A 26,972-nucleotide genomic window follows, 5' to 3' on the forward strand; every position below is an offset into this window, starting at 1 on the left:
ATTTTCCAAAACAGTGTCGTATTCACATATCGTAAAAAGAACTGGCCTGTATTTGACAGTGTAATCAAGTGCTCCCTTTCATAGCCTGCAATCGATTGCGAGACAAAACCCCGTATCATTTGGTTTGCGCCAATCATAAGCCAGCACCAGGAGACACCGGCGGGTCTCCTTGTGCACACTTTCTCCTCGAACGCCCACGTGTGTAGCATTTGTTAGAACAAGCCATCAGCACCGTGTCTCAACACGGTCAAATTACCTGCCGCCTACGAGTAATAAATCCGATACCCCGCATCTCCCCCCTCCTATAACCAATAGCTCCCACGAATGCGTTGCTGTGCCCGCACTACTGAATATTTCCGAATATTTACGCAGGCGAGATGATAATTAAATATAATGGCATAATTTTAAAGTAGCGTGGGTGAAAAGGAAAGGAAAATAACACGAAGTGTAACGAACTTGATTTGGAGCTTTCGTGACTGCAGGGATTTACTGTTTGGTACTTTCGGTAAAGTCACGTAGAAATGAAATAATAATTAAATAATAGCATACGACGTTTCGATTGCAACACAAGCAATCATCATCATCAGGTACAAATGAAAGAGAAAACAAACCTAGTAAACTTAGAAATATAAGGCAATACAAAGTGTTAAAAAGAGGCTGCTCATAGGTAGACGAACCGCTGAAATCGTGTCGATATTTCACAAATAACATATAATGGAATACATTTTTTATATATAAGCGAATTAAATTTTAAATTGTAGTCATAAAAATGTAACACTGCCGTATATTAGTAGACATGCAGATTGGCTTTTTTTTCGGAAAGCCTGAAGTCGCTCAGGGCATCCAAGTATGGAGAGGGAGAAAATAGCTTCAACATAAATATCTAGAGCCACGTACAAACTGTCTAAATTTACCTTCTGTTATTGCATCACTGCATCGTTGTTGAACTTAAATAAACGTTTAAATATTTATATATATATATTTTTATAGCCAAAGCCTGCGCAGTACGATGTACAACCTTAAGATTTTGATTTAAAGCCTTCGTGACTGCAGGGATTCATATTCTTGGTTCTTTCGGTAAGTCAAGTAGAAGGGAAACAATACAATAATACAAATATATTGTTTTATATTTTTATTATTTCATTGTTGTTTTATATTTTTAGCATTTTATTGTTTCCCTTCTACGTGACTTTTCCGAAAGAACCAAGAATATGAACCTCAAGATTACCGTACGCAAACACAATGGCGCGAGAAGCGTTCCGGTGCCAGAGTCTGTCTACGTATTGGCGGCTGTCGTTTCTCTCCCCTCCCCCCCCCCTTCTATTTGAAACTACTTTAATTAAGCAAAGCTACGAAACACGAATTTATCAAAAAACATGCACATCTGTTGAGTATTATGTATGCGGCTGACAAGGCCAATTGACATGTATTAAACATTCCGTGTACTGCGTGATTTGTTTGAAACATTCTGCGCTTCCGATTTAAAGCTTTCGTGACGGCAAGGATTCATCTTCTTGGTTCTTTCGGTAAAGTCACCACGTAGAATGAGAATAAAACAATAAAACAAAATAAGACAATACATTTTTCACGACGTTTCGGCCACAACACAAGTAGCCTTCTTCAGTAGCCGAAAGGTCGTGAGAATTTTATTGGCTTATTTTGTTTTATTGTTTTATTCTCACTCTACGTGACTTTACCAAGAACCAAGAAGATTCTGCGCTTTATTTCAAATTAAGGCTACCCACACTAACACATGGTGCTGAGCGGTGTCACGTTGATGCTTGTACACACGTGTGTTTTCCCCCACAGGGTAGAGACTTTGGTCAACGTTCATGGTTTTTTTAGATTGCTTTCCCCCCCCCCACACACAAATGCCAAGGCCAAAGGCAAAAAGAGGGTGTGTCAGTCGATGATCATTCCTCACAAGTGTATTTTTTTTACTTGTTAAATCTTCACACTATGGACTCTTTCACCATATGGTCAATATTAAACCCATGCACAGATACGTTTCAAATTGTCAGAATTCTGGGCGATTATGCGATACGCTCATTAATGACTGACAGGACGTTTTAAAAGTATTTATTTTGAAGCCATCAAACCAATTGTTCACGCGCGTTTTTGATTGATATGGTTTGTTTAGAGCTGATTTTGTCGACATTTACAAAATTATGTCAAGGATGTAAAATAAATTATGTATGTACATTATTACATGTTTTTGTATTCATGTAAACTATACTTTTTATTTTACAAGGTAAGACGCAATCTGGCCACAAATGATGGCTCAACGAAGTGGCTTAATCATCAATTTCTATCAACAAAATACTCTAAACGCATGATCCTAAATGTAGAGGAGAAAACCTGGAGGACCTGGAGAAAAATCCATGCGAACACGGGGAGAGAGACACGCAAACGCCAAAAATACAGCAGGCGTCAGGGTCTGGATCGAACACACGACCTCCTGCATACCGGGCGACGGAGTAAACATCTTGCAATAGCAATTGGTGCAGCGACGGAGAAAATTTCAGGATTGCCCCCTCACCCACCCTGAGATGTTTCTAGATCCACTCGTGCACTGGCTAATGTTGACAACTTGTACCTTGTAACTAAACATATGCAAATCTTGACTTAAAGCTTTCGTGACTGCAGGAATTCATATTCTTGGGTCTTTCGGTAAAGTCACGTAGATTGGTTCAAATAAAATAACAAAAAAACGACGACGTTTCGATCGCAACACAAGCGATCGTCTTCAAGAAGAGGGGGGGGGGGGGGTGGGTTAGAAACGTCCTAGTTTTTTGTTATTATTTGTTATTTCCTTTGAACCCATCTACGTGACTTTACCGAAAGATCCAAGAATATAAACATAGGCAATGCATTTACGTGCACTTGCCTTTATTAGAGCCGAGGTGTCACTTTTACAAAGTGTTAATATTATACAAAGTGGTCATGTATAGATTCATTACCGATGTCTAATGATCCTACGACTTTCTTCCCTACATGTGATTGAATATCTTACATGGGAGAGTGTTCAATTTAAAGATTTAATGAGCGCATTGACATTGGCGGGAAACGCTCAGAGGCTTTGAGATGAAACATTTTCTACATTGTCTCCACCTGTTACTTTAGCGGCGCATCTAGAAATTGATCAACCTCTATAAGCGTACACATCGTCAGGCATGATCAATCCACTGCTGGATGAAGGCCTCCTCAAGCTAGCACCACCTCTCCCCGATCTTGCAATGCAACGGTCTATCCAGCATCTGCACATGTTCCTATGTCATCCCTCCATCTCCTCGGTGGTTAAATGTACAGGTGCATTCATAATAAAGGTTTTTGGGTTAGATCGCGTTTATTTATAAATGTGTCGTAACCCTCCACCACCCGACACGGCCAATCAGCAAAAAAAAAAGTGTCACGTTGACAAAAAGACAAATAATTCACTACTTTAGCCCACCGGTGTGTTGAAGAGTGAATCCACAACATTTACAGTTTGAGTACGACGTTTCGCTGGATATGAGTTAAATGATGACGTCACCCTGCTGCTCTATATAAAACCGGGAGCAAGCGAGGGCTTTACCATTCTGGCGAATTGCCCGATGATGCTGGATGTATTTACCAGCGAAACGTCGTACTCAAACTGTAAATGTGGATTCACTCTTCAACACACCGGTGGGCTGAAGTAGTGAATTATTTGTCTTTTGTCAACGTGACACTTTTTTTGCTGATTGGCCGTGTCGGGTGGTGGAGGGTTACGACACATTTATAAATAAACGCGATCTAACCCAAAAACCTTTATTATGAATAATATTGGTCGCGAAAGCCTACGTGTTAAACATACAGGTGCATTGATATAGTAGTTCACAGTGATATACGCAGGCATGTGTAGTTTCTAGTTTGTGGAAACACTGCATGCGTAAAGTGTGCACTCTCCATGTTCAGTTTCATTTGCTGCGCTCTTAAATGCATTCAAATGGATGTGGTATTTTATGGGTGGACAAGAGGAAGGGAATATTCTGGAAATCGCAAGGACTCCAGCCAATAACAATATCGGGCAGTGATGATCATGGTCATCATCATCCTTTGCAGTGATCGTCAATCCACCGAGACTGCTATGGCCGCCGAGAGCAAGTTGAGCTCCATAATCGAGTTTTTTTGGGGTTAGATCGCGTAAATATATAAATGTTGTGTCGTTAAACCCGCGACCACCCGGCACAGCCAACTAGTAAGGGTTGTCACGTAAACAGAACGTGCCAATTCGTCACTAGTATAGCACGCTGGTGTGTTGGAGAGCTAAGCGACAACATTTACAATCTGAGTACGACGTTTCGCCAGTAATTACAACTAGCTTCATCAGCCAGATTTGTCTGGCTGTCGCCTGATGAAGCTCGTAACGAATTGGCCACGTTCTGTTTACGTGACAAACCTTACTAGTTGGCTGTGTCGGGTGGTGGCGGGTTTAACGACACATTTATATATTTACGCGATCTGACCCAAAAAAAAACTCTATCATGGATATTGGTCGCGAAAGTCCTGCGTGTTAAAGCAAGTTGAGCCGTTTTCATGCGCGTCTGAGCATTGTGAATATAGCGATTGTGGCTGCCTTTCAAAGAGCAAACACGGAGACAACAATTTCTCACAGCGTCAGCTCAACGGCCAATGCAGGTACAACGTTCATCGCCCTCATAACTCCTCGCTCCAATTATTGGGTTGTCATCATTCTTATTTTTGGCCGCTGTAGATTCACTGGTAGATGTGTAGTGGGTTCAACTGAGTCGCAGACGAAGTCTTTGGAGGCAGCGCTTTTTATTTATTTACAACACACAGGGCATCTTCCCCTGAACAGAATAACAACAGAGGGTGGTCACCACCCGGCTAACTACACTAGTTATCACGTAACTGTTACTACGGACCCGGGACCAACAGCATCTGCCCGGGTCCACGTGCTGGAAAACTCGTAGAACGGAGATCGTAGACGAAGGGTTTCTTCCGGGGATGAACAACCCCGGTCCCTCTCGGGACCCGGCTTATATTCTTTCTGGCGTGGCTGGCTCCATCCTTGGCCATGTCCACCTTCCAGAACCCTCGGGAAGGATCTGGGTCCCAATCAAGTGACCCCCCCCCCTAGCCCCCTCTTAGGACCCCTCTGTCAACTTAACCAGTCACGTGTCCTCCCGGGTCAACCACAGTGCCATGGCCTCACACGTCCACACCGTGTTCTGGAGGGCTAGCACTGCACTTCCAGCATGGTGCCATCGATGTCACTACAGATTCCAGATTTGAAGCTTTCGTGACTGCAAGGATCCATACTCTTTGGTTCTATTCGGTAAAGTCACGTAGGTAAAAAATAAAACAACAAAAATCACGACGTTTCAGCCACAACACAAGTGGCCTTCATCAGGTGAAGGGACCAGACTGTCTCGAGGACAGCGCTGGAGTGAACACACAAGGCCACTTGTGTTGTGGCCGAAACGTCGTGATTTTTGTTGTTTTATTTTTTACCTACGTGACTTTACCGAATAGAACCAAAGAGTATGTCACTACAGATGTCTAAAGGTCTCCTCATCCTGTATCAGTCATGGGAGAGGAGTGGGTTGAGGTGCGGGGACTTGACCCTATATAACTATGCTGGTCAGCATGGGTTGGTGAAGTGGGAGGCCCAGGACCGGGTCAGATATCACTCCCCCACTGATGCTAGCAATGGCACTGGGTTCAGAGCAGGGTGCGTGTGTAGTGTAATAGCGACGGCTGCTGACCAGTAAGCGGCAACTGCGTTGTACAAACAGTACACACGTCGGTGAGCATATACAGTGAGGGAAAAAAGTATTTGATCCCCTGCTGATTTTGTACGTTTGCCCACTGACAAAGAAATGATCAGTCTATAATTTTAATGGTAGGTTTATTTGAACAGTGAGAGACAGAATAACAAAAAAATCTAGAAAAACGCATGTCAAAAATGTTATAAATTGATTTGCATTTTAATGAGGGAAATAAGCATTTGACCCCCTCTCAATCAGAAAGATTTCTGGCTCCCAGGTGTATTTTATACAGGTAACGAGCTGAGATTAGGAGCACACTCTTAAAGGGAGTGCTCCTAATCGCAGCTTGTTACCTATATAAAATACACCGTCCACAGAAGCAATCAATCAGATTCCAACCTCTCCACCATGGCCAAGACCAAAGAGCTCTCCAAGGATGTCAGGGACAAGATTGTAGACCTACACAAGGCTGGAATGGGCTACAAGACCATTGCCAAGCAGCTTGGTGAGAAGGTAACAACAGTTGGTGCGATTATTCGCAAATGGAAGAAACATAAAATAACTGCCAATCTCCCTCGGCCTGGGGTTCCATGCAAGATCTCACCTCGTGGAGTTGCAAGGATCATGAGAACGGTGAGGAATCAGCCCAGAACTACACGGGAGGATCTTGTCAATGATCTCAAGGCAGCTGGGACCATAGTCACCAAGAAAACAATTGGTAGCACACTACACCGTGAAGGACTGAAATCCTGCAGCGCCCGCAAGGTCCCCCTGCTCAAGAAAGCACATATACATGCCCGTCTGAAGTTTGCCAATGGACATCTGAATGATTCAGAGGACAACTGGGTGAAAGTGTTGTGGTCAGATGAGACCAAAATGGAGCTCTTTGGCCACAAATCAACTCGCCCTGTTTGGAGGAGGAGGAATGCTGCCTATGACCCCAAGAACACCATCCCCACCATTAAACATGGAGGTGGAAACATTATGCTTTGGGGGTGTTTTTCTGCTAAGGGGACAGGACAACTTCACCGCATCAAAGAGACGATTGACAGGGCCATGTACCGTCATATCTTGGGTGAGAACCTCCTTATTTCAGCCAGGGCATTGAAAATGGGTCGTGGATGGGTATTCCAGCATGACAATTACCCAAAACACACGGCCAAGACAACAAAGGAGTTGCTCAAGAAGAAGCACATTAAGGTCCTGGAGTGGCCTAGCCAGTCTCCAGACCTTAATCCCATAGAAAATCTGTGGAGGGAACTGAAGGTTCGCGTTGCCAAACGTCAGCCTCGAAACCTTAATGACTTGGAGAAGATCTGCAAAGAGGAGTGGGACAAAATCCCTCCTGAGATGTGTGCAAACCTGGTGGCCAACTACAAGAAACGTCTGACCTCTGTGATTGCCAACAAGGGTTTTCCACCAAGTACTAAGTCATGTTTTGCAGAGGGGTCAAATACTTATTTCCCTCATTAAAATGCAAATCAATTTATAACATTTTTGACATCCGTTTTTCTGGATTTTGTTGTTGTTATTCTGTCTCTCGCTGTTCAAATATACCTACCATTAAAATTATAGACTGCTCATTTCTTTGTCAGTGGGCAAACGTACAAAATCAGCAGGGGATCAAATACTTTTTTTCCCTCACTGTACACGGGTGTGTTGGCAGGGCGGAGGAACCGGGGCAAGGGTCATGGAGGGCCCCATCTGGAGGCCCCTGAAACCTGCTGGTGGGTTCGAGAAGGGAGGCGCCGCCAGAGCGGAGCCAGGCCGTGCTGGTAGCATCAAAGGGGCTGAGAGCGGGAGCTCGAGGCTGCCGGTTTTGGGAATTGGATCGTCTCGTCGCCATCGTCGCTGCCGTCTTCGCTCCAAATTGCGCTGCGGGACAGCCTGTTAGCTGTCTCCGTCAGCGCCGTCGATGTTAGATGGCTCCTGTTGTGTCATAGGCTAGCGACTACAGAGTGCGCGCAGGCGAGATCCGTGAGTGTTGTAAAAGAGAAGATGCCTCTACAAACCTCGTCTCAGAAGTCACTGCACTACACGTGTGTCAACCACTGCCGCCCCCACCACTCCAATAGGGATGGATAAATTGAGCGTGCAAAGGGAACAGGGAGGCGTGGACTCTTGCGAATGGCAATCTCCGTGAGCACGACGTCTGTGGGGCAATTCTCAGTGAGCAAAATGAGACAGCGGAGACAAACCAGCACCGTTTGAAAAGTGTGTGTGCATGTACTGTGCATTTAACTTGTTTCTTCGCAACGTGCGTGCGCGAAGCCACGCAAACGCATTTACGGGCCACGGAGGGTTTCAAGAAATGAGGAAAACGCTCACTGGGAGACCCAATTGTTAGCCTTGATTTATTGAGTAAAAATACGGTGGACGGGCAGCTACGTAAAGTAATATTTAAAAAAAAAACACAACAAAAAATACCCATTCCAAGTTTCCCGTGACCGACCGCTCGCTCGCTCGTCTTGTTTCTCCTCCGTTCAAGACTACTCGCCAAAGGAGGGGGGCGATGCAAGAACTTAATGAGCAGTGAATTCACGCAGCGTGGCCTGGTTTTTCGAAGTGCAAAAAAAAACAAACCTGCTACACGCTATATAGATAGAGATAACGCAGTCCAAACAACAAAAAAACCACAACTAACGCATTGCCTCGTGCTGGAACTCTTCACACCGAAGGCAACCCGCGGGGCCAGATTGCGTCCCTTCACACAGCAAACACGCACGGATACTCACGGGAGCCGGGGTTTTTTTTTCTCATCTTGTTACGGGGAAACGCAAACCGGGGACAGGGCAGGGGCTCTGGGGTTCAGTGTTCACGATATAGACTTATATATATAAACTTCCGGTAATATATTTATATAGGTCCAGCGATAACACGGGGGGGGGGGGCGGCGGGGGGGGGGGGATCGTATTATCCGTAAACCAATAATGTAATTTGCACAGAAAACAGGGTAATATTAAATACCGCGCGCATTACCCCCGAACAAAGCTCGGACTCTGCCACCCCCCCACCCCCAACCTCTCTCAATCTCCAAAGAAATGTGTTGATCATTTTTGATCAACTGTTTCCGTCCGTCGGTCCAATGTGAATACGTTTTGTAATATTACGCGATACAAGTACTGTACACACCTAGAGCGCACACAGAGTAACGTGGCAAAACGTGCACGGCAAGGCAATGCACAAGACCTCGCAAGCGGTTGGTTGCCGAAGGGTGCCCCCAAGCACCAGGCTAAAAAAAAACAAACACAGACATTGTCTTAGGGAAGCCAACAATATTTGCACAAACTATAGAAATGGTATGCTTTTTGTTTGTTTGTTCCGTTTATAAACATTAGGGGTATACAGCTGTAATTGTTATCCAAGCTGTGCATATCTCAGAAATGTATGCAAAGTATAAATTGCTAAAACAAATCAAGGACACACGGTTGATAAATTTTGTGTTCCAAAGAATATGTTTTTTTTTAGGTAAAATGCTATGGGTTTGTAAACCGTATTTAAATGCTGTGCATATACGCGTTATATATTGTGCATGTGTATATCGTCTAAACTGTATATATTTTGTTAATGTACACACATAATTATGTATGTAACACGGTGTATGCATGATACGTAATTGTGTTTGTATGCGTGTTGGGAAACTGTGTATGTTTTCGGGTGATTTGTTCGCCTTTCCCGTACTTTGCACTCCTATGATATTTTGTTTTGCATTGTTTGTTGTTGTAGCGTTCTTACCCGCCCCGACTGGACATCTGTGTGAAAAAAAGAGCTTTGTAGCTCATCAGATTCCTCCTGCAGTATAAATAAATATTGTGATTCTGCGTGTTCTGCTCATATGGCAGTCGGCATCAATTTCAATTGGGATAAACAAATCAAGATCCCAAATGCGCAACGCACGCCGCTGTATGCTCACTTCGGTTCTATTAACAATGCGTTGTATTATTTTTTCTAAAAACCCTCTACGCCCGTTGTAGAATAACCATAGTGAAATAGAAATACCACACCCAGTGAGGTGGCCGCCGATAGGCATTATGCAATGCCCACTCTTTCACGCGCGCACCAAACAATCGCGCACACGAGGAGGAGTGCGGTTGTACAAATGGTGGGACTATGATTCCATTAGCACAATGTGGTGTTAGTGTTTCCGCCCATCATTTTACAAGTGTACAAGTTACATTCACAAACGTATCACTGCCGCGTGTATATTGCAAATTAAATCGCTACAGAACGAGACGAGTGTATTAAGAGTTTTTCATTTTTTTGTCCATTTAAAGTTTCCAAACTCTTCAGACTGCTTTGCATTAATACGCAATCTGATATATTCAATTTCCTCCATCATCCTTGCTTCATATTCACACATCGTTGCTCTTATCATTTTTCTAGACACGGAATGTATCATTTTTAAAGAGTCTTACCAACTCACCACGATGCTACCAAACTGCAAAATGACCTCCAAATTTTGAAATGTTCACCAGTTCAGAACAGACCGCCCCGGCATTTCGCGATGCCACTTGTGACATGTGGTTTGCCAGCAGGGCACTGAGGATCATCATCATTACGGAATTATTTTGTTAGAAACAGCAGTGAATTTGCATGAAACTAATGACAAATAAAAACACGAGGTGAAGAAATGCGCACTACCACAACGTGTCCGTAAGTTATCGTCCGTTATTAAAGGGTTATAACTAGACAGCAGTTTTAGCCCGACGAGTGGCAGCCCGAGGAATGGAATCGTCTGAGAGGACGTCCACTGAAGGAGATAAATCCAGTTCATGTGCGGGCACTATGCGGATTAATAAATCGCAGGATCGTCAGGTGGGGGCAGCAGTTGCTGACGATGACGACTTTACCAGCCGATTCAACTCACGCACCTCCGATTAGCACGGGTTGGTTACGTACGGTGCAAAAGAAGTTCAACATATACATATATACCACTAAAAAACAAAAGTATGTTTTTTTAATTTTTACCAGGTAAGGCCCACTGAGCCACAAATCATAGCACAACGACGTGGTTTGTCATCATGTGGAAATTTAAAGCAGCCAAATATTCGAAACGCATGTTGATTCGGAGAAAAAAATCCACAGAAACACGGGGAACAAGTGAAAACTCCAAATATACAGCAGGCATCAGGGTCGGGATGGAACCTACAACCTTCTGTATACCAGGCAAGGTAGTTAACATCTCGCCACTGTGGCGCCCCATACAAACGAAATGCATCCCTCAAATGATCATCTACACGTGTGTCCACGTGTATTGGCGATGCACATCGAATCCAGATTTGAGAGAGTCCATCTCAAGTGGGATTGTTTAGAATGCTTCTGTTGTATATTTGGCAAACCACTTACTGTATTACCTTTCTCCCAACTCTGACATTTAATTCACACGCTTTCCAACTGCCGTCTAATTATAATTCTTTTCATAATCGTTGAAACGTTTACGGACACCCTGCATGTCAGACATACCGTTTATTTGTATTTTTTTATATTTGAAGAAAGTATTTGTGATTCACAAATGCAACAGGCGATGAGTCAATCACACACAGAGCAATGGTTTAGTTGACAGCAATTGCATGCCCTCAATACTGAAGTGTCTACGCACACGCACGCTGTATGCTGTGCGGACGAATGGCCTGGACTGTGCATTTTCCCGACCACCTTACACCAGCAGAACTCCAGATGGTTCCCCAGATTTCGATACACCACAGGGCATAAATTTACACGAGCAACGTTTGACTCTAATTTTAAGTTTTAATTGTTTGTCCTCATTAAACATCATTTTTAACTAACGTTTGCCCATTAAACGCGATGATTAGACATTTAACCGCTTAGTCAAATATACAACATCCAATTATCAGCACGTGCACAAAAAAATGTGTTGAACAATTAACCAATGGATTCATAATGACTCAAGGTCGATTTGCAATTCTATGGAGCAATGACATCAGTCCTTTAAAGGACATGTCTTTGGAGAGGATTCTTTTTACACGTTTTTTCAAGTTTCCCAGTACCTAGGTGATGCCCGTTTCAAAATTAATGTCCACCTCTCGCTAATATGCATGCTCTACCTGTGCAAAGTCATTTAGATGAAGAGGATGAGTGTGAATAATATACCCCCGTGTGTGAGCATCAAGAGTTACTAACGCAAGATCCGGAGGGGTTCCCAAGATGTTGTGCAGAGGGGGGATTTCACGTGCCACACATTGAACGCCAATGTGATTAATTTTATACAAGTAACAAACTTTACGGTGTGATGAGAACTTATCTACTTTTGGGGGTACATTTTTTAGGAAATGTAAAATATGCGGCAACACACATTTATTTTGTTTAACCACAGTCATGAATTTCAAAAAAAATATTTTCAGACTTATTGTATATTTCCCTCAGAGCCGCGACGGGTGAGGATGTATCCCAATGGTAATGCCACTCCAAACGGTGTTAAAATAACGCGGGCACGTATACTTGTGGCTCCTTCAGATTTAACGGGGGCAACTGAAAATTAATGACCACGCTCATCCTAAACAGCGGACGCTCGCAACACCGGCACCAACCCCTTCTTCCGGGGGGGCCTTGGCATGAATTTTCAGCGCCCTCTGTTGTGGCTTTATTTACGCAATTTTTTTTCTTTCCCGCAAGGTCAAATGAAGTACTCCTTCTTCTCCTCCGTGTTGTTCTGCACGCCGTCCGCTCCCACGATTGGAGTGTCCGCCTCTTGAGTCCCCTCGGCGCCTTTCGCCTCGTTGGTCAGGTACGTTCCTGCGAAACAGGGGGTGGTACAAAAGAAAAACAGGTTGTCTGTACAGCGCTAGCAGCAGAGCGACAGCTTTGAGCTCTTCTGCCTGGAAGAAGTGCCCGAAGCGAAAGACCTCGTCGTGGACGTGAAGACGGATCGTGGGTGAGGATAAACAGCAGAGCAAGGCGTACCTTAACAAGCAAACTCCATCCCATCATGCGTGCAACTGTATGATGAGCATTTGCATTACTGGATTGCGCCTGACCTAACAAAAAAACGTGGCGAGATGTTAACCACCTCGCCTGGTATGGAGGAGGTCGTGGGGATCGATGTCGACCCTGATGCCTGCTGCATATTTGGAGTTTGCGTGTCTCTTTCGGTGGTCGCGTGGATTATTTTCCGGGTCCTCCGGGTTTTCGCTCCACACTTAGAATCAACGTGCGTTTAAAGTATTTGGCTGCTTTAAATTTCCACGCAACAAGACAATTTAGTGAGCTATCATTTGTGGCCAGGTCGCTTCTGAAAAAGACCCATGCAGCTCAGTGGGGCTTACCTGGTAAAATAAACATTGTTTAGTTTATAGTTGAGTTAAAAACGTATAAGCGAGTGGGGGTCAGATGAGTACTTTAAGGGCGTGACAATTAAACGGTAATACATGTTACAGTACAACGCCGTGTCGCTTGCTCAGCACACTCGCCATTCCTGTCCGGATGTTGACCAACGCACCATCCTGGAAATATGGTCCATTAAAGTTCAACGGCCATAACAATTGTTGTTCACAGGGGGCCCCTAATTAGGGTTTTTGGTGCCATGTCAGCGACCTGTTAAAACTGTGTTCAGAAAGTCTGTGTGTATACAGATCTCAAAATCATTGAGGCCAAACGCATTGAGGCCGCCTCCACCTCATCGCTACCAACGCTTCACATCCTCCATCTCATCGCTATCAACATTGGTGACTGCATAGCGCGCTATTCAAAGATCCGCTCCTGCGGCCATCTGGAACGCTCTACCTTCCGAAATAAGGAAGCCAAATGAGCTGCGCACTTTTAAATCATCTAGATTGCAAACTCATTTCTCTAGAACTGATTTTTTTGTTTAGTTGTCCTTCACCCGGCACCCACGATTAACACGGTTGGCTACGTACGGTGTGAAAGAAGTTCAACATACATACTGTGCATACAGGTACATACATGTACGTTGAATTTCTTTCACACCGTACGTAGCCAACCGCGCTAATTGGAGGTACATACATACCCTCCACCAAAATCCCGAAGCTTCTGAACAGGAGACACACAGTGACCTCGAGGATCTGACCTGACAGTATCCCACCATCTGCTCTCCGGTCTTCCCCCGTTGGCTGCATACACATGGCGCATTGTACAACAGTCCTTAAAATCCACCGTTGTAATACGTAAATCGTCGGCGGACAACACCGCAAAGGGCCCGCATCGTGAGGAATATTTATCAGCTGCGCATTCCGCGCACGACGGAACGTGAATATGAAAATAATTTCATGAACAATCACACAAGGTGCATGAGCGTCGCCCTCCTTAAATTAAACGCTCATTGTCAGACCAAATTGAGTGCTCCGTGCATGTTTGCACGCATTATAATCTCACGAAAATCTCTCTTTGGGGGCTCGCGCGGGTGAAATGAGATGCATTTTTACTACCGAGCATTCACGTTTCTCCTGAATTGCCACCAGCGCTCTCGCGCGCGCGCGCGCACGCACGCACACACGCACACAATGGCTCTCGAATTGTTTGCGAGCACAATGGAACGTGCGGCATTAAAATGCAAATCGCTGAGTCGGCAAAAAAATAAACAAAACTGTAAAGCAGCCAATGATACTGAGCAGTGACGCAACTGAGAATGAAAAAGTACCTCGGTTAAAGGCTGTCTGGAGCGAATCTTTATCTCCACACCTTTTTTATTTCAACTCTTGGCAACACCGTTGCTCCTTTGACTTTTCACGGCGGAAGAGGGGGGGGGGGGAATGCCCTCTCCTCTCTCTCTCTCTCTTTTCTTTTTCCTGCAGCGTAAGAGAGCGTCTGTCTCTTTTTTTAACTTATGCTCTTTAAGGCTGACATACTGCGAAAGTCTTCCCCTTTCATGCCTGCCTGGTACAACTGCGGTCCCCCCCCCACCCACCCACCCACCGCCCGCCCCGCGAGTGTCTACGCCATTATTCCTTGCGCTTTATTCAGTCAAACCATTTTTTTTTTACCTCTTCCAATTACACAGCTGGCAGAGTACAAATGCGCATTCGCAAGGGCAATCCTCCCCACGGCCAATTAATGTTGACACACGCGACGCCGAAAGAAGCAATCGCTCGCGGGAAGAATCGCCGGGGGAAGTGCGGCTATTTGCCACGTGTTGTGCTGACACTTGCTCTTACGCCAGAAGGACTTGGAGAACATCTTTACGCGAACGCGTCTGGGTACCTTTCATTAGGCAGCGATAAGATATATTTGGCCCTCGGAATATATTGCTCGAGAAGGATACGACTGCATCTAAGCGGGGCCCAGAGAGTGACCAGAAATAGAAGTAATATAAAGGTTGCATGCATAATAATACCTGATGCAGGCAGTGATGAGAAGGAAACGGACGCTATTTGGACACATGCGTAGGATGGATAATAACAGGAAGATAAAACAATGTTTTGTTGCTCGAAAGAATGGAAGGAACCGGAAATAGATGAAGACCTAACAGAGAGTGGCTTGACGATGACATAGGGGAGAGATTGGGTGCCGGAAAGATGTGGCTACGACTCGAGAATTTTGGCACAATACAGAGAGGAAAGTGGAAACAAATTACGGAATGTGCAGTCGACACCTTCGGGCTATCTGCCCATCGATTGCGATGATGATCTTTCATGATGAAAATTAAGACAAAAACACTTTCAAAGTAATGAGAAAATATTAAACTGGTTTGCCAACAGAATGAGTTTGTCAACCAAATATATGCAGCATAAATGCAGTACTATAATAAAAAAACAGGGAATTCTGGCATCCACATTTGAAACAACTGTGCATAGTAAACATAAATATGACTGTGCACCAAACATATTTACAATAATTTAAGCAAACTTAGGTAAAATAATTCATCAGCGATAACGATGGCAGAAAAAAACTACATTGCACAAGCAAAGGGAGTCTTACCACACGATAACATTGTATACGCTTCATCCATAGTAAAACAAAAAAACTGCAAGTACAACCATTTATCACGAAGTGGTGTTTAAGAAGACTTAGTAAAAGAGCATAAAAGCAATGTTTCCTTCATTGCCCATTCGGTTCCATTCTAGATTTAAAGCTTTCGTGACTGCAAGGATCCATACTCGTTGGTTCTATTGGGTAAAGTCACGTAGGTAAAAAATAAAACAACAAAAATTACGACGTTTCGGCCACAACACAAGCGGCCTTCATCAGGTGAAGGGATCAGGCTGTCTCGAGGACAGCGCTGGAGTGAAACACAGCCACGCTCAGACCGCGGACCTTTAAGCTGTGTGCGAACAAACAAGGTGTCCTGACAAATAAATTAGCATAAAAATTAGCATTTGATTGGCCGATTTTAGAAAAGAGGTGGTGTACGTGCCGGTGGCTTTGCCGTTTGGCGCGGGGGGGGGGAGTTTACCTATTGATGGTGTAAAAAGAGAATTTATAAGAGCTGCGAAAGTTTGGAGTACCACTACTTGAAAAATATGCTGTACCATTGAAATTAGTTTAATGTTTAGTTCGATTTAGAACATCTTTCCAATGGTTGCTTAATTTGAAACCATCTTCTCAGTTAAAATTATGTCTGTGTTTGTAGATCTGAATTGCCTCGTGAACAAATCTCTGATAAAAACCCGTGGGTTTGCAAAGAACCTTGGTATCGGAGAAAATTACATCGTGATCACCCACAGCGTTGTAACAGTGATCAGCCACGGCAGAATAATTCGTTTTGCCGTGTTTTAAATCTGATTTGTGCTCGCGAATTCGGTCAGAGACATGTCGCTTTGTCTCCCCGATATAGCAATCACCGCAGGTACAACTCAATTTGTAAACCCCGGGGTACTGTAAGTCAGGAATGACATCTTTCACGGATGGGATCAGATCACGAATTTTGTGTACTGTATTGAACCGGACCTGGATCTTGTGTTTGTTTAGAATTTTGTAAATCTTTTTAGTAACGCCTGCTATATATGGTAGTGTGATGGTTTTGACCGGAGTATCAAGTGGTTGTTTCTGTATGGAGGGAGAAACAGCTTGGCGGTTGGTACGGTCAGAGTAACCATTCCTTTTGAGGGCCAGGTGTACATGTTTTAAATCACTGGTCAGGTGGTGTTGGTCCGAAATGCAATGAGCCCTATGGTATAAAGCTTTGATGAGAGAATTCTTTTGGGCTGGGTGGTGGTGGGAATCAGGTTTCAAGTAGGAATCTGTGTGGGTGGGTTTCCTGTAGACAGAATGCCCCAATGAGCCATCAGGTCAACTCTCAAACAGAACATCTAAGAATGGTAGCTTGCCATCTTTCTCCATTTCAATGGTGAATTTGATGACGGGATGTCTGGAATTGATGTGGTGTAGGAAAAGGTTCAGAGCTGGGAGGCCATGTGGCCGAATGACAAAAGTGTCATCCATATATCTCTTCCACAGGAAAGGTCTGAGGGTGGAAGTCTGGATGGCGTCTGATTCAAATTTCTCCATGAAAATATTGGCTATCACTGGTGACAAGGGGGATCCCATGGGGGTACCCTCATTTTGTTTGTAGAAGGAGCCATTCCAAGTAAAGTAGGTATTGTTGAGGCAGTGCCTAACCAGTGCAGGTGTGTCGGGGTCTAGTCCATGTTGGACCAAATTTTCAATTATTTCAATGGTATCAGGTACTGGGACCTTGGTGAACAAAGAGACCACATCGAAGCTGACAAGGATATCGTCAGGGGACAGTACAACGTCTTTGACCATAGAGACCAATTGGCCTGAGTTAAGTACTGCTGAGGCGGTTTTGCCAGTGAAAGGCAGCAAGGTATCTGACAGAAAATGGGCTAGTCTATAGGTAGGGGAGTTGATTGTGGATACGATGGGTCGTAGTGGGGTGCCTTCTTTATGAATCTTGGGAAGACCATAGAATCTAGGGAGTCTTGCAGCAGAAGGTTTTTGGGAGACACGTTTAGTTGGGTCGATTAGGGAGGTCGAACTTGTGATGATCTTGTTGGATTTTATCGCTAGGCTATTGGTAGGGTCATTTTTTTTATTTTTGAGTAACTTCCATCGTTGAGCAGATTCTGGATTGTGTTGTTGTTGTTGTATGAATCTTTACCTACGTGACTTTACCCAATAGAACCAAAGAGTATGGATCCTTGCAGTCACGAAAGCTTTAAATCTAGAATTGATAACCTCTACGGGGAGAGCTTTCACCTATCTGTTAGAGCTTTTAACAGACAACGGGACAAGAAGTCACAGCTCATCGAGACGCTGATCTTCCTCAAAAGATGCCGCGATCACAAGGTAATACCCATCGCTTTCACACTCACTTCTGCTGCTGTATCTTCTCCGAATTCTAAACAGATTCTGCTTAAGGCCAGCCTATCTTTAATCTCGGAGAGGATAAGGCTACTCCGATTTGAACTCGATACTTTAGACAGGACTCTCCTACAAGCTCATTTAATGTTAACACAAAAAAGTCACCTTCTGATTGGAATCACGTAGACAACATGACTGCTTCTTCTGCTGAGTCACTGTCAGTCAAATGTAAAGCTAACCTGATTTCTAAATTCAACCACCTATCAAAGAGGAACCCAGTTCCACATATAACAAAACTAGATGTTAACAAAATCGTCATTGATCAGAGTAGCACCCCGATTTCGGACAATCTGAAAACAGTACTGGCTAGGGGACTGAATTTTGCTGTCACCCCAAAACATATACCAGTAGATGATATCATCTCTCAGGTCGATGTAGCCCTCAAAGGCGTAGGACACATCCAAGCAGACTTTGCGAGAGCTGAAATAGCCACTATTCTTGAGAATGCTAAGAAACCCATTAGTAACATCAGCAAAAATGAACGCTCTGAACTCGCGTTTTTAAACAAAAAGAAGTGATATAGTCATCCTCTCAGCCGATAAAGTCAACGCTACTGTTATTATGGATAAAGATTCATACAACAACAAAATCCAGAATCTGCTCAACGATGGAAGTTACTCAAAAATAAAAAAAATAACCCTACCAATAGCCTAGCGATAAAAACCAACAAGATCATCACAAGTTCGACCTCCCTAATCGACCCAACTAAACGTCCCTCCCTAAAACCTTCTGCTGCAAGACCCCCTAGATTCTATGGTCTTCCCAAGATTCATAAAGAAGGCACCCCACTACGACCCATCGTATCCACGATCAACTCCCCTACCTATAGACTAGCCCGTTTTCTGTCAGATACCTTGCTGCCTTTCACTGGCAAGACCGCCTCAGCAGTACTTAACTCAGCCCAATTGGTCTCTATGGTCAAAGACGTTGTACTGTCCCCTGACGATATCCTTGTCAGCTTCGATGTGGTCTCTTTGTTCACCAAGGTCCTAGTACCTGATACCATTGAAATAATTGAAAATTTGGTCCAACATGGACTAGACCCCGACACACCTGCACTGGTTAGGCACTGCCTCAACAATACCTACTTTATTTGGAATGGCTCCTTCTACAAACAAAATGAGAGTATCCCCCATGGGATCCCCCTTGTCACCAGTGATAGCCAATATTTTCATGGAGAAATTTGAATCAGACGCCATCCAGACTTCCACCCTCAGACCTTCCCTGTGGAAGAGATATGTGGATGACACTTTTGTCAATTGGCCACATGGCCTCCCAGCTCTCAACCTTTTCCTACACCACATCAATTCCAGACATCCCGCCATCAAATTCACCATGGAAGTGGAGAAAGATGGCAAGCTACCATTCTTAGATGTTCTGTTTGAGAGGAAACCTGATGGCTCATTGGGGCATTCTGTCTACAGGAAACCCACCCACACAGATTCCTACTTGAAACCTGATTCCCACCACCACCCAGCCCAAAAGAATTCTCTCATCAAAACTTTATGCCATAGGGCTCATTGCATTTCGGACCAACACCACCTGACCAGTGAATTAAAACATGTACACCTGGCCCTCAAACGGAATGGTTACTCTGACCGTACCATCCGCCAAGCTGTTTCTCCCTCCATACAGAAACAACCACTTGATACTCCGGTCAAAACCATCACACTACCATATTTAGCAGGCGTTACTAAAAAGATTTCCAAAATTCTAAACAAACACAAGATCCAGGTCCGGTTCAATACAGTACACAAAATTCGTGATCTGATCCCATCCGTGAAGGATGTCATTCCTGACTTACAGTACCCCGGGGTTTACAAATTGAGTTGTACCTGCGGTGATTGCTATATCGGGGAGACAAAGCGACATGTCTCTGACCGAATTCGCGAGCACAAATCAGATTTGAAACACGGCAAAACGAATTCTTCTGCCGTGGCTGATCACTGTTACAACGCTGTGGGTGATCACGATATAATTTTCTCCGATACCAAGGTTCTTTGCAAACCCACGGGTTTTTATCAGAGATTTGTTCACGAGGCAATTCAGATCTACAAACACAGACACAATTTCAACCGAGAAGATGGTTTCAAATTAAGCAACCATTGGAAAGATGTTCTAAATCGAACTAAACATTCAACTAATTTCAATGGTACAGTATATTTTTCAAGTAGTGGTACCCCAAACTTTCGCAGCTCTTATGAATTCCCTTTTCACACCATCAATAGGTAAACTCCCCCCCCCCCCCCGCGCCAAACGTCAAGTCCACTGGCACGTAGACCACCTCTTTTCTAAAATCGGCCAATCAAATGCTAATTTCTATGCTAATTTCTTTGTCAGGACACCTTGTTTGCTCGTACACAGCTTAAAGGTCCGCGGTCTGAGCGTGGCTGTGTTTCACTCCAGCGCTGTCCTCGAGACAGCCTGATCCCTTCTCCTGATGAAGGCTGCTTGTTTTTGTGGCCGAAACGTCGTGATTTTTGTTGTTTTATTTTTTACCTACGTGACTTTACCCAATAGAACCAAAGAGTACATTCTGTTCCAGTTTCTCATGGCTCACCAGATCAACCAGCCAAGCTCTGCGGCCCAAACGTCACTCAATGCAGCTTGCAAGCCATGAAAATCCAATGTCGAAATGCTTATTAAGCATTGTGAAATTTCCACTTCAAATGATGTTTCATCCAAAGCCTAGATTGTGCAATTGATTGAATCTGGTGGCTCAAATTCAAGAGCATCTCAAAGACAGAACAATGAGCAGTGCTTTGAACCAAATAATGTTCCGATATGTATGCAAATTTGCGGACCCACCCATACTGGACATCTGTGATTTAGAACTTCGTAGCTCATCGGATTCCTCCAGTATAAATAAAGATTCTGATTCTGATGTAGGTATGTTGAACTTATTTCTGACCGTACGTGGCCAACCGTGATAATCGGAGGAGCGGTATCTTGAGGGGGGGGGGGGGGGGGGGTAGATACAAACAAAAACTAAACTTTGTTTCCATCAGGGTCAACCACACTCTTCATTTAGTTCTGTAGCGATGATGGATCCTGAGCCTTAAAAAGTCAAAACCCTACTGTGCGTCGGGAAACTGAAGTCACCGTGAGCCCACTGGCACTCAGCCAGCCTTCAATTACCTCCGTTGGCCATCCCCACGTGGGGAATTTAAAAAAAATGCACCAGATCACTCATCTTACTCTCAATGTAATCTAAAGCTGGGACTGATTTCCATTTATCAGTTGCTAAATATTTAATGCATGAGACTTGACATTTAGGTCCATAATTATTATCTTGGCTTTTTTTTTAGCTCTCGCATGTGGCTGCAGTGAAAGCCGTTTTGGCATTTTCTCTTCGCCAATTATGTCCCAATTGTGCTTTTGGCTCCCACACAGACAGCAAAGCATATTTCATTCTGGATCCACCCATGACAGCCCATCTACATGTGATTTTAGGGAAGAGCCCAGAAGGTTTATGACAGCTCTTCGCTTGATATTCTACGACGGCCTGTCTTAACATAGCCCCGAGCCTGCGCTCTTAAATCTTTATATGTATGAGAGGTTCTTTTGGCACATGTCGACTAAATAAGCCAGCGGTGACTGAATTAAGGTGGTTATGAAATGTATACATTGATATTGGTGCGCCTTGGCTAATATCACGCTGGCCACACGTGAACATCTTATTTGAATTGAGACAGACACTCGGAACAAGGGCTGGTAATATTAGCAGCAGCAGCTGCCTGAAAAGCAATACAATCGAGAGTGAAATTAAGCTGCTCTATTCAATTCCCCAAGAAGCTGTTCACACGTGGAGTGAAACGTCGGACAACTTCTTGACCAACCCGCGGTAACAACCCCCGCCAAGGACACATTGGATGGTGAACCAAACCCAAGGATCTCAACAGTTTCGATTAAAAAATAGCATTGCATCACAAGGCAAGAAACTATGAACTAAACTTTTTTTTTTATTTTACCAGGTAAGGCCCACTGAGCTATGTAGCTCTTTTTCAGAAGCGACCTGCCCACAAACGAAGTGACTTATCACACGGAAATTTATAGCAGCAGCCAAATACTGTAAAAAATGCACGTTGATTCTAAATGTGGAGGGAAAACAACGGATGACCCAGAGAAAAATTCACGCGACCACGGGGAGAGAGAGAGACACGCAAACTCCAAATATACAGCAGGCGTCAGGGTCGGGATCAAACTCCACGACCTCCTGTGTACCTGGCGAGGTAGTAAACATTTCTCCACCACGGCGCGAGCAGAGTTTAGCTTTCGGGGTTCACCAGCTGCCGGCCCTCCACCACCCTGACCTCTAGCAGCGTCGGGGGGGGGGGGGGGGTGGGGGGTGGGGGTCTCCTCACCTTTATGCCTGGCCAGGTAGCGTCCCAGGATGACGAGCAGGCAGAGAGTGGCGAACACCGCCACCGCCACGACGCCGCCCACCACCGCGTGATCCGCCCCGCGCGCCGCCAGTGGCACCATATCTGCACTCCCCCCCCCCACCCCCCACCGAATACAAAAGATTAACCCCCTCCCCCCCCCCCCCCTCTCTCATGTCGGTGATGTGCAGCGCGTCTTCTTCGAACGCTGGGGGGCCGGAAAAGCCCCTCTCTGTACCAGCGTGGACGGCACCACCCCACGTGTTCACCTTCTGAAGCGCTCGCTCGTCACTGCGGCGTGCGCGATGACCACCACCACCACCACCACGTGACTTTTCTTTCGTGTTGTGCGCGGTGCATTAAGGCGCCACAGCGCGTGGATTTACAGCGTTTGTTTTATTTGTTTTCTGGTGACTTTGTGTATTTCATATCGGAATCGCCTCCAATGCTGTTGCTGCTGGGGGCAATAAAAGTTGTTTAAAAGTAAAACAAAGTCTGTGTAGCCTTAGTAGACTGTTGTGGGGGGGGGGACGACGACAAGGTGCTGGTACACACGCAAAAGTACTCGCCACAAATGAACCGAAATTATTTGACCTTGCTGATCTCTTGTCAAGGAGCAGTAACCGTCAGGCGAAACTCCGGTCATCCTCGCAGCGGCGGCGGCGGCGGCTTCTGGCGAAACCGCTGAACAAGGACGGTCATCACTTTCAGATGCGCTTCCACGGCCATCTGGAACGCCCTTCCTTCCGATATTAGGAAGCCACTGTAAATATGCACTTTTAAATCATCTAGATTGAAAACTCATTTGTTGCGAACTGCTTTTTGTGTTTAGTTTGTTGTCGTTCCACCCCCACACCTCCGATTAGCACGGTTGTCTACGTACGGTGCAAACGAAGTGCAACATACATGCACACATTTCTCCTCCTCCTTCTCCTTCGTGCCTTGCACTACTCGACTTTGGAACTCCCTCCCATCGTCTCTCTTCACGAGCACGCGGAACTTCGTTCAGTTCATTGCAAGGAGCTCCTGAGTACTCAGTGTCCTGTCACCAGAAATCCGAAGCGCTGACCCCTTTGCGTCCAGGGGGCCTTTGTTCGTTCGGCAGTCCCGATCTCAAAATAATGCAGCTCCACGCGTGACAAAGATCCCCCCGTGTTAGCCTTCACAGACTGTTTGGGAAAGTGCTGTTCGCGTGCATCCGTGAAGGCCGGGACGGCACACGAGAGGGTGGCTTGGCCTGCACCACGCCCAGCCGCCTTTGTCTTCCCAGTGGTGATGTTTACACACCACACCAGATACTCATCGGGATGCATTTATGTGACCAACCATGCTAATCAGAGGTGCAGGGGAAAGACAACAAACTAAACAAAAAAAAGCATTTCAGGACGAGTTGACCTAGGGGAGGTCCAGGATTGGTACAGATTTTCGTTAGTGGTGTTGGCCATGAGCAGGAATCGAACTCAGGTCGATGGGTTGATAGCGCAGTGCGCTAACCACTACACACGCGCACGCAACTCTGTGCATGTATGCATCGTGCATGCACATAGAGATGGGGTATATGTATATACAAACATAAAACAGGAATCAACGGAATGTCTCGGCTATAAATTTTAATATTGGTGGAAAAAAATAACACCCCAAATGGGGCAGGTTTTTTTTGTTTCCCTCCGCCGAGTAAAGATGAAGAACCATCGATTCCTTGTTTTGTTGCTGAAGAAGGCACAATTTATATGACCGTGTATCTGCAAGCATCAAGCAGTGATACAATAACGTGACATAAATCCGCAGGAATAGTTGAACGTAAAACATTTTGTTGCACATCTCCAGAAGGGAGGGAAAACTCATCATGAACGGGGGTTTTAATCAAGTACAGCAATGCTTGTCAGCGAGCGTAAAAATAAATAAATCTGTTTCTGGAAAAGAGAGATGCCGACGTGCACCTTGCTGGCTCGGGTCACGCTGAAGGAGAGCGGTCGGAAGACAGCTGGCGACCGCACGAGAGGTGCAAAGAGCAAACGGTGCCCGGAGCAAATCGAGAGAAGAGCTGAAGCGGCCAACCAATGCGTTGCCGGGAGCTTTGTAAAAAAAAAAAATAAAGGGACGGTGCGGGTGTAAGAATTTTTTTAAATTGCAATCTGTACGTACGTATGTGCGTTGAACTACTCTCGGACTGTACGTAGCCAACCGTGCGATTCGGAGGTGCATGCGAATCGAATGAGAGCGTGACGATTACCCCTCATCGTTGGCCGCTTGCAACAAGCTGGCGCTGGTCCACACGACAAACATTAAACAAATTTATTACGACGAAATTATAGTGAGCGGGGCGGTGGTGGCTTTGGCGCGTGGCCTGTGATCCGGCACTGTGGAGGCAGCAAGGGGTTGGTGGATCATCGCACACAGATGTCGCGAAACTCCCTTCCCGTGAGCGACGGTGCACCATGCCCTGGCCCGCTGGGATGAGGCAATATGTGGACTCCACCTGCTCCATCTGTGCTGCACCCACAGGCACGCGTCACTTTCCCTGGGTGCTTCGTTTTCCTCCATACATGTAAGCGCTCATTAACTGGTCGATAGTGCCTTCATATATGGAGGACCGCAGAGCTTGGGTGGGTGGGGGGGGGTAATTTGGCACCGGCTCACTGCCTGGCTGCTGCCTTTCCTGCTTGTCCGCGGTTGCCTCGTGCCTCTGAGTAGTTCTCTCCGTTAGAGAGTGAGCGGATACTCTGCGGTGGCGCGTTGCGAGTTGAGATGATGATGACGTTGTTTTTACCATTTATCGGGCAGCTAAATTCAACTGCATCTCAACACGCTGTAACGACAGCACGGACACGCGCATCACAAGGGTCGCCGAGACAAGGAGGCACTGTGAATAGGGGGGATGGGTTGTGACCCCTGCCGTTTGTTCCTCTGTCTAGGATGAATCTACCACACCACTCTTTTCATTTGCGAATGTACGTTGAACATCGTTCGCACCTCACACAGCAAACCGTGCTCCAGCCAAGTTCAGCTCACACCTCTAACCTACAAACAATCGGAGGAATCCCCCTGCAGAAAATGGGTTCGACTGGGGCTGCGGATAAAATAAGTTGCATATTAAGGAAGTGCTCTCCTGCATATATATTTGTATGAAGTTTAAGGTGATAACAATGCACATGTAAGGGACAACCAATCATTCTGTATGTGGAAGAAACGAGGGAGGGTCTTGGGTCTGAACGTGGATTGACGAGTCCAAGTTTACTTTGAGTAACCAGATGAAGCTACTCAAGAGACCAAGGATGAACCTCGTCTGCAACAATGACCTGGGTCGCCCAAAATGGCTTTACTGGGGCCAGGAGCACGTGTGTGAGCAGCAGCAGCAGCACCAGAGCAACCGTGGGATCTTGTTGCAGTAAATACGAGGTGACGAGGTGACGAGGAACAACAGACCGTCACCCCCATTGCTTGCCCGTAGAGACGCAAAGACAGCAGTCCCTCGTGGCCTCACGGCGAGGGACTCTCGTGTGAATTAATGGGGGGTCCAACACTCCCAACCCCTCCCGCCTTGCTTTATAGCCGCCACCGGAAGATAAAGCTGCACGCCGTTTACTCGGCCTGCGGTTGTTTCTTACTCAAATATTTTTTGTTTCTTTCCTACGAGCGGTTTACCGAAGCCCACATTAGCACCAGCCGAGTTAAGATCCACCACCAGGGAGGAGGCCACGGTGGTGACGTTTGTAAGAGAATGAAAGACGCTATCTGGTGCCACAGCAGGCTCTTCCGGGCTCCTTCTCTGCCAGCAAAGCCACACGCAGAGTCACCGCAAGGGCCCCATTATTTAAAACGTCTCACCTAACAGCTGGCAGAGAGCTTATCCCAGCGGCAGTAGCCATCACGATTGCTCGCTAATGCCGTCAAAGGGCGGGGGGGGGGGGGGGACTTGGTGCAGCAACTTTAGAGCTCTTATTCAGAAGCGACCTGGCCTCAACGAAGTGGCTTATCACGTGCAAATTCATAACAGCAGGCAAATACTCTGATTGAATGTTGATTTTATATGTGGAGGGGAAGCACCGGAGAGAGACCCACACGACCGTGGGGAGAGAGAGATATGCACACTCCAAATACACAGCAGGCGTCAGGGCCCCGGGGATCGAACCCCGACGTCCAGGTTCCCGAGGCTCGGAATCAAATCTGAGAGTGAATGTTTATCGCCGCCGTGTTTTTCAACGTTGTTGGCAAGCATCGTCGAGTGCCGGGCATGCGACGATGCTTCAATGTGAATCTTTTAATGTCTCAATGGACTAGAGTGACGAGCAATAAATGAATGATGTGACGCATCTTTGTGATGTAACGCTTATTGATTGCATCCAGCGAAACCGCAAACAGCCGCGCAGGTTTACGACAGTGATGTTTACGCCGTTATCTCGCAAGAAAAAAAGTTGGAGCTTTGTGTTTTTGTTAATGAGTCGATCAAAGAAAATGGAACCTGAATCCATTAATTTGACATATTTGTGAGCAAGTAATTAAACTATTTTAAGACCACACATTTTCAGGCAATTATCCC

The 26,972-nt window shown here is 45.5% G+C and overlaps 1 protein-coding gene across 5 annotated transcripts in view; it reads right to left on the bottom strand.

The window, feature by feature from the left end:
• Nucleotides 1-8,093: 8,093 nt before the first annotated feature.
• The window catches only part of LOC116957460 (cell adhesion molecule 2-like), a 122,747-nt gene continuing 103,868 nt past the window's right edge, over nucleotides 8,094-26,972 (bottom strand). For 3 of the 5 annotated variants that reach the window (XM_076053029.1, XM_032979624.2, XM_032979633.2), the window contains 2 exons: nucleotides 22,415-22,537; nucleotides 8,094-12,506 (listed from right to left, as the gene is read on the bottom strand). In XM_076053029.1, the coding sequence (XP_075909144.1) occupies nucleotides 12,388-12,506; nucleotides 22,415-22,537 (242 nt within the window). In that variant the 3' untranslated portion in view covers nucleotides 8,094-12,387. The remainder of the gene's footprint in view (nucleotides 12,507-22,414; nucleotides 22,538-26,972) is intronic. The other 2 variants (XM_032979649.2, XM_032979640.2) reach the window with 1 other exon arrangement.

This window comes from Petromyzon marinus, chromosome 3 (assembly GCF_048934315.1).
Source record: "Petromyzon marinus isolate PM22_M1 ecotype Great Lakes invasive population chromosome 3, UKy_Petmar_22M1.pri1.0, whole genome shotgun sequence".
In the NCBI taxonomy this organism is placed as follows: domain Eukaryota; kingdom Metazoa; phylum Chordata; class Hyperoartia; order Petromyzontiformes; family Petromyzontidae; genus Petromyzon; species Petromyzon marinus.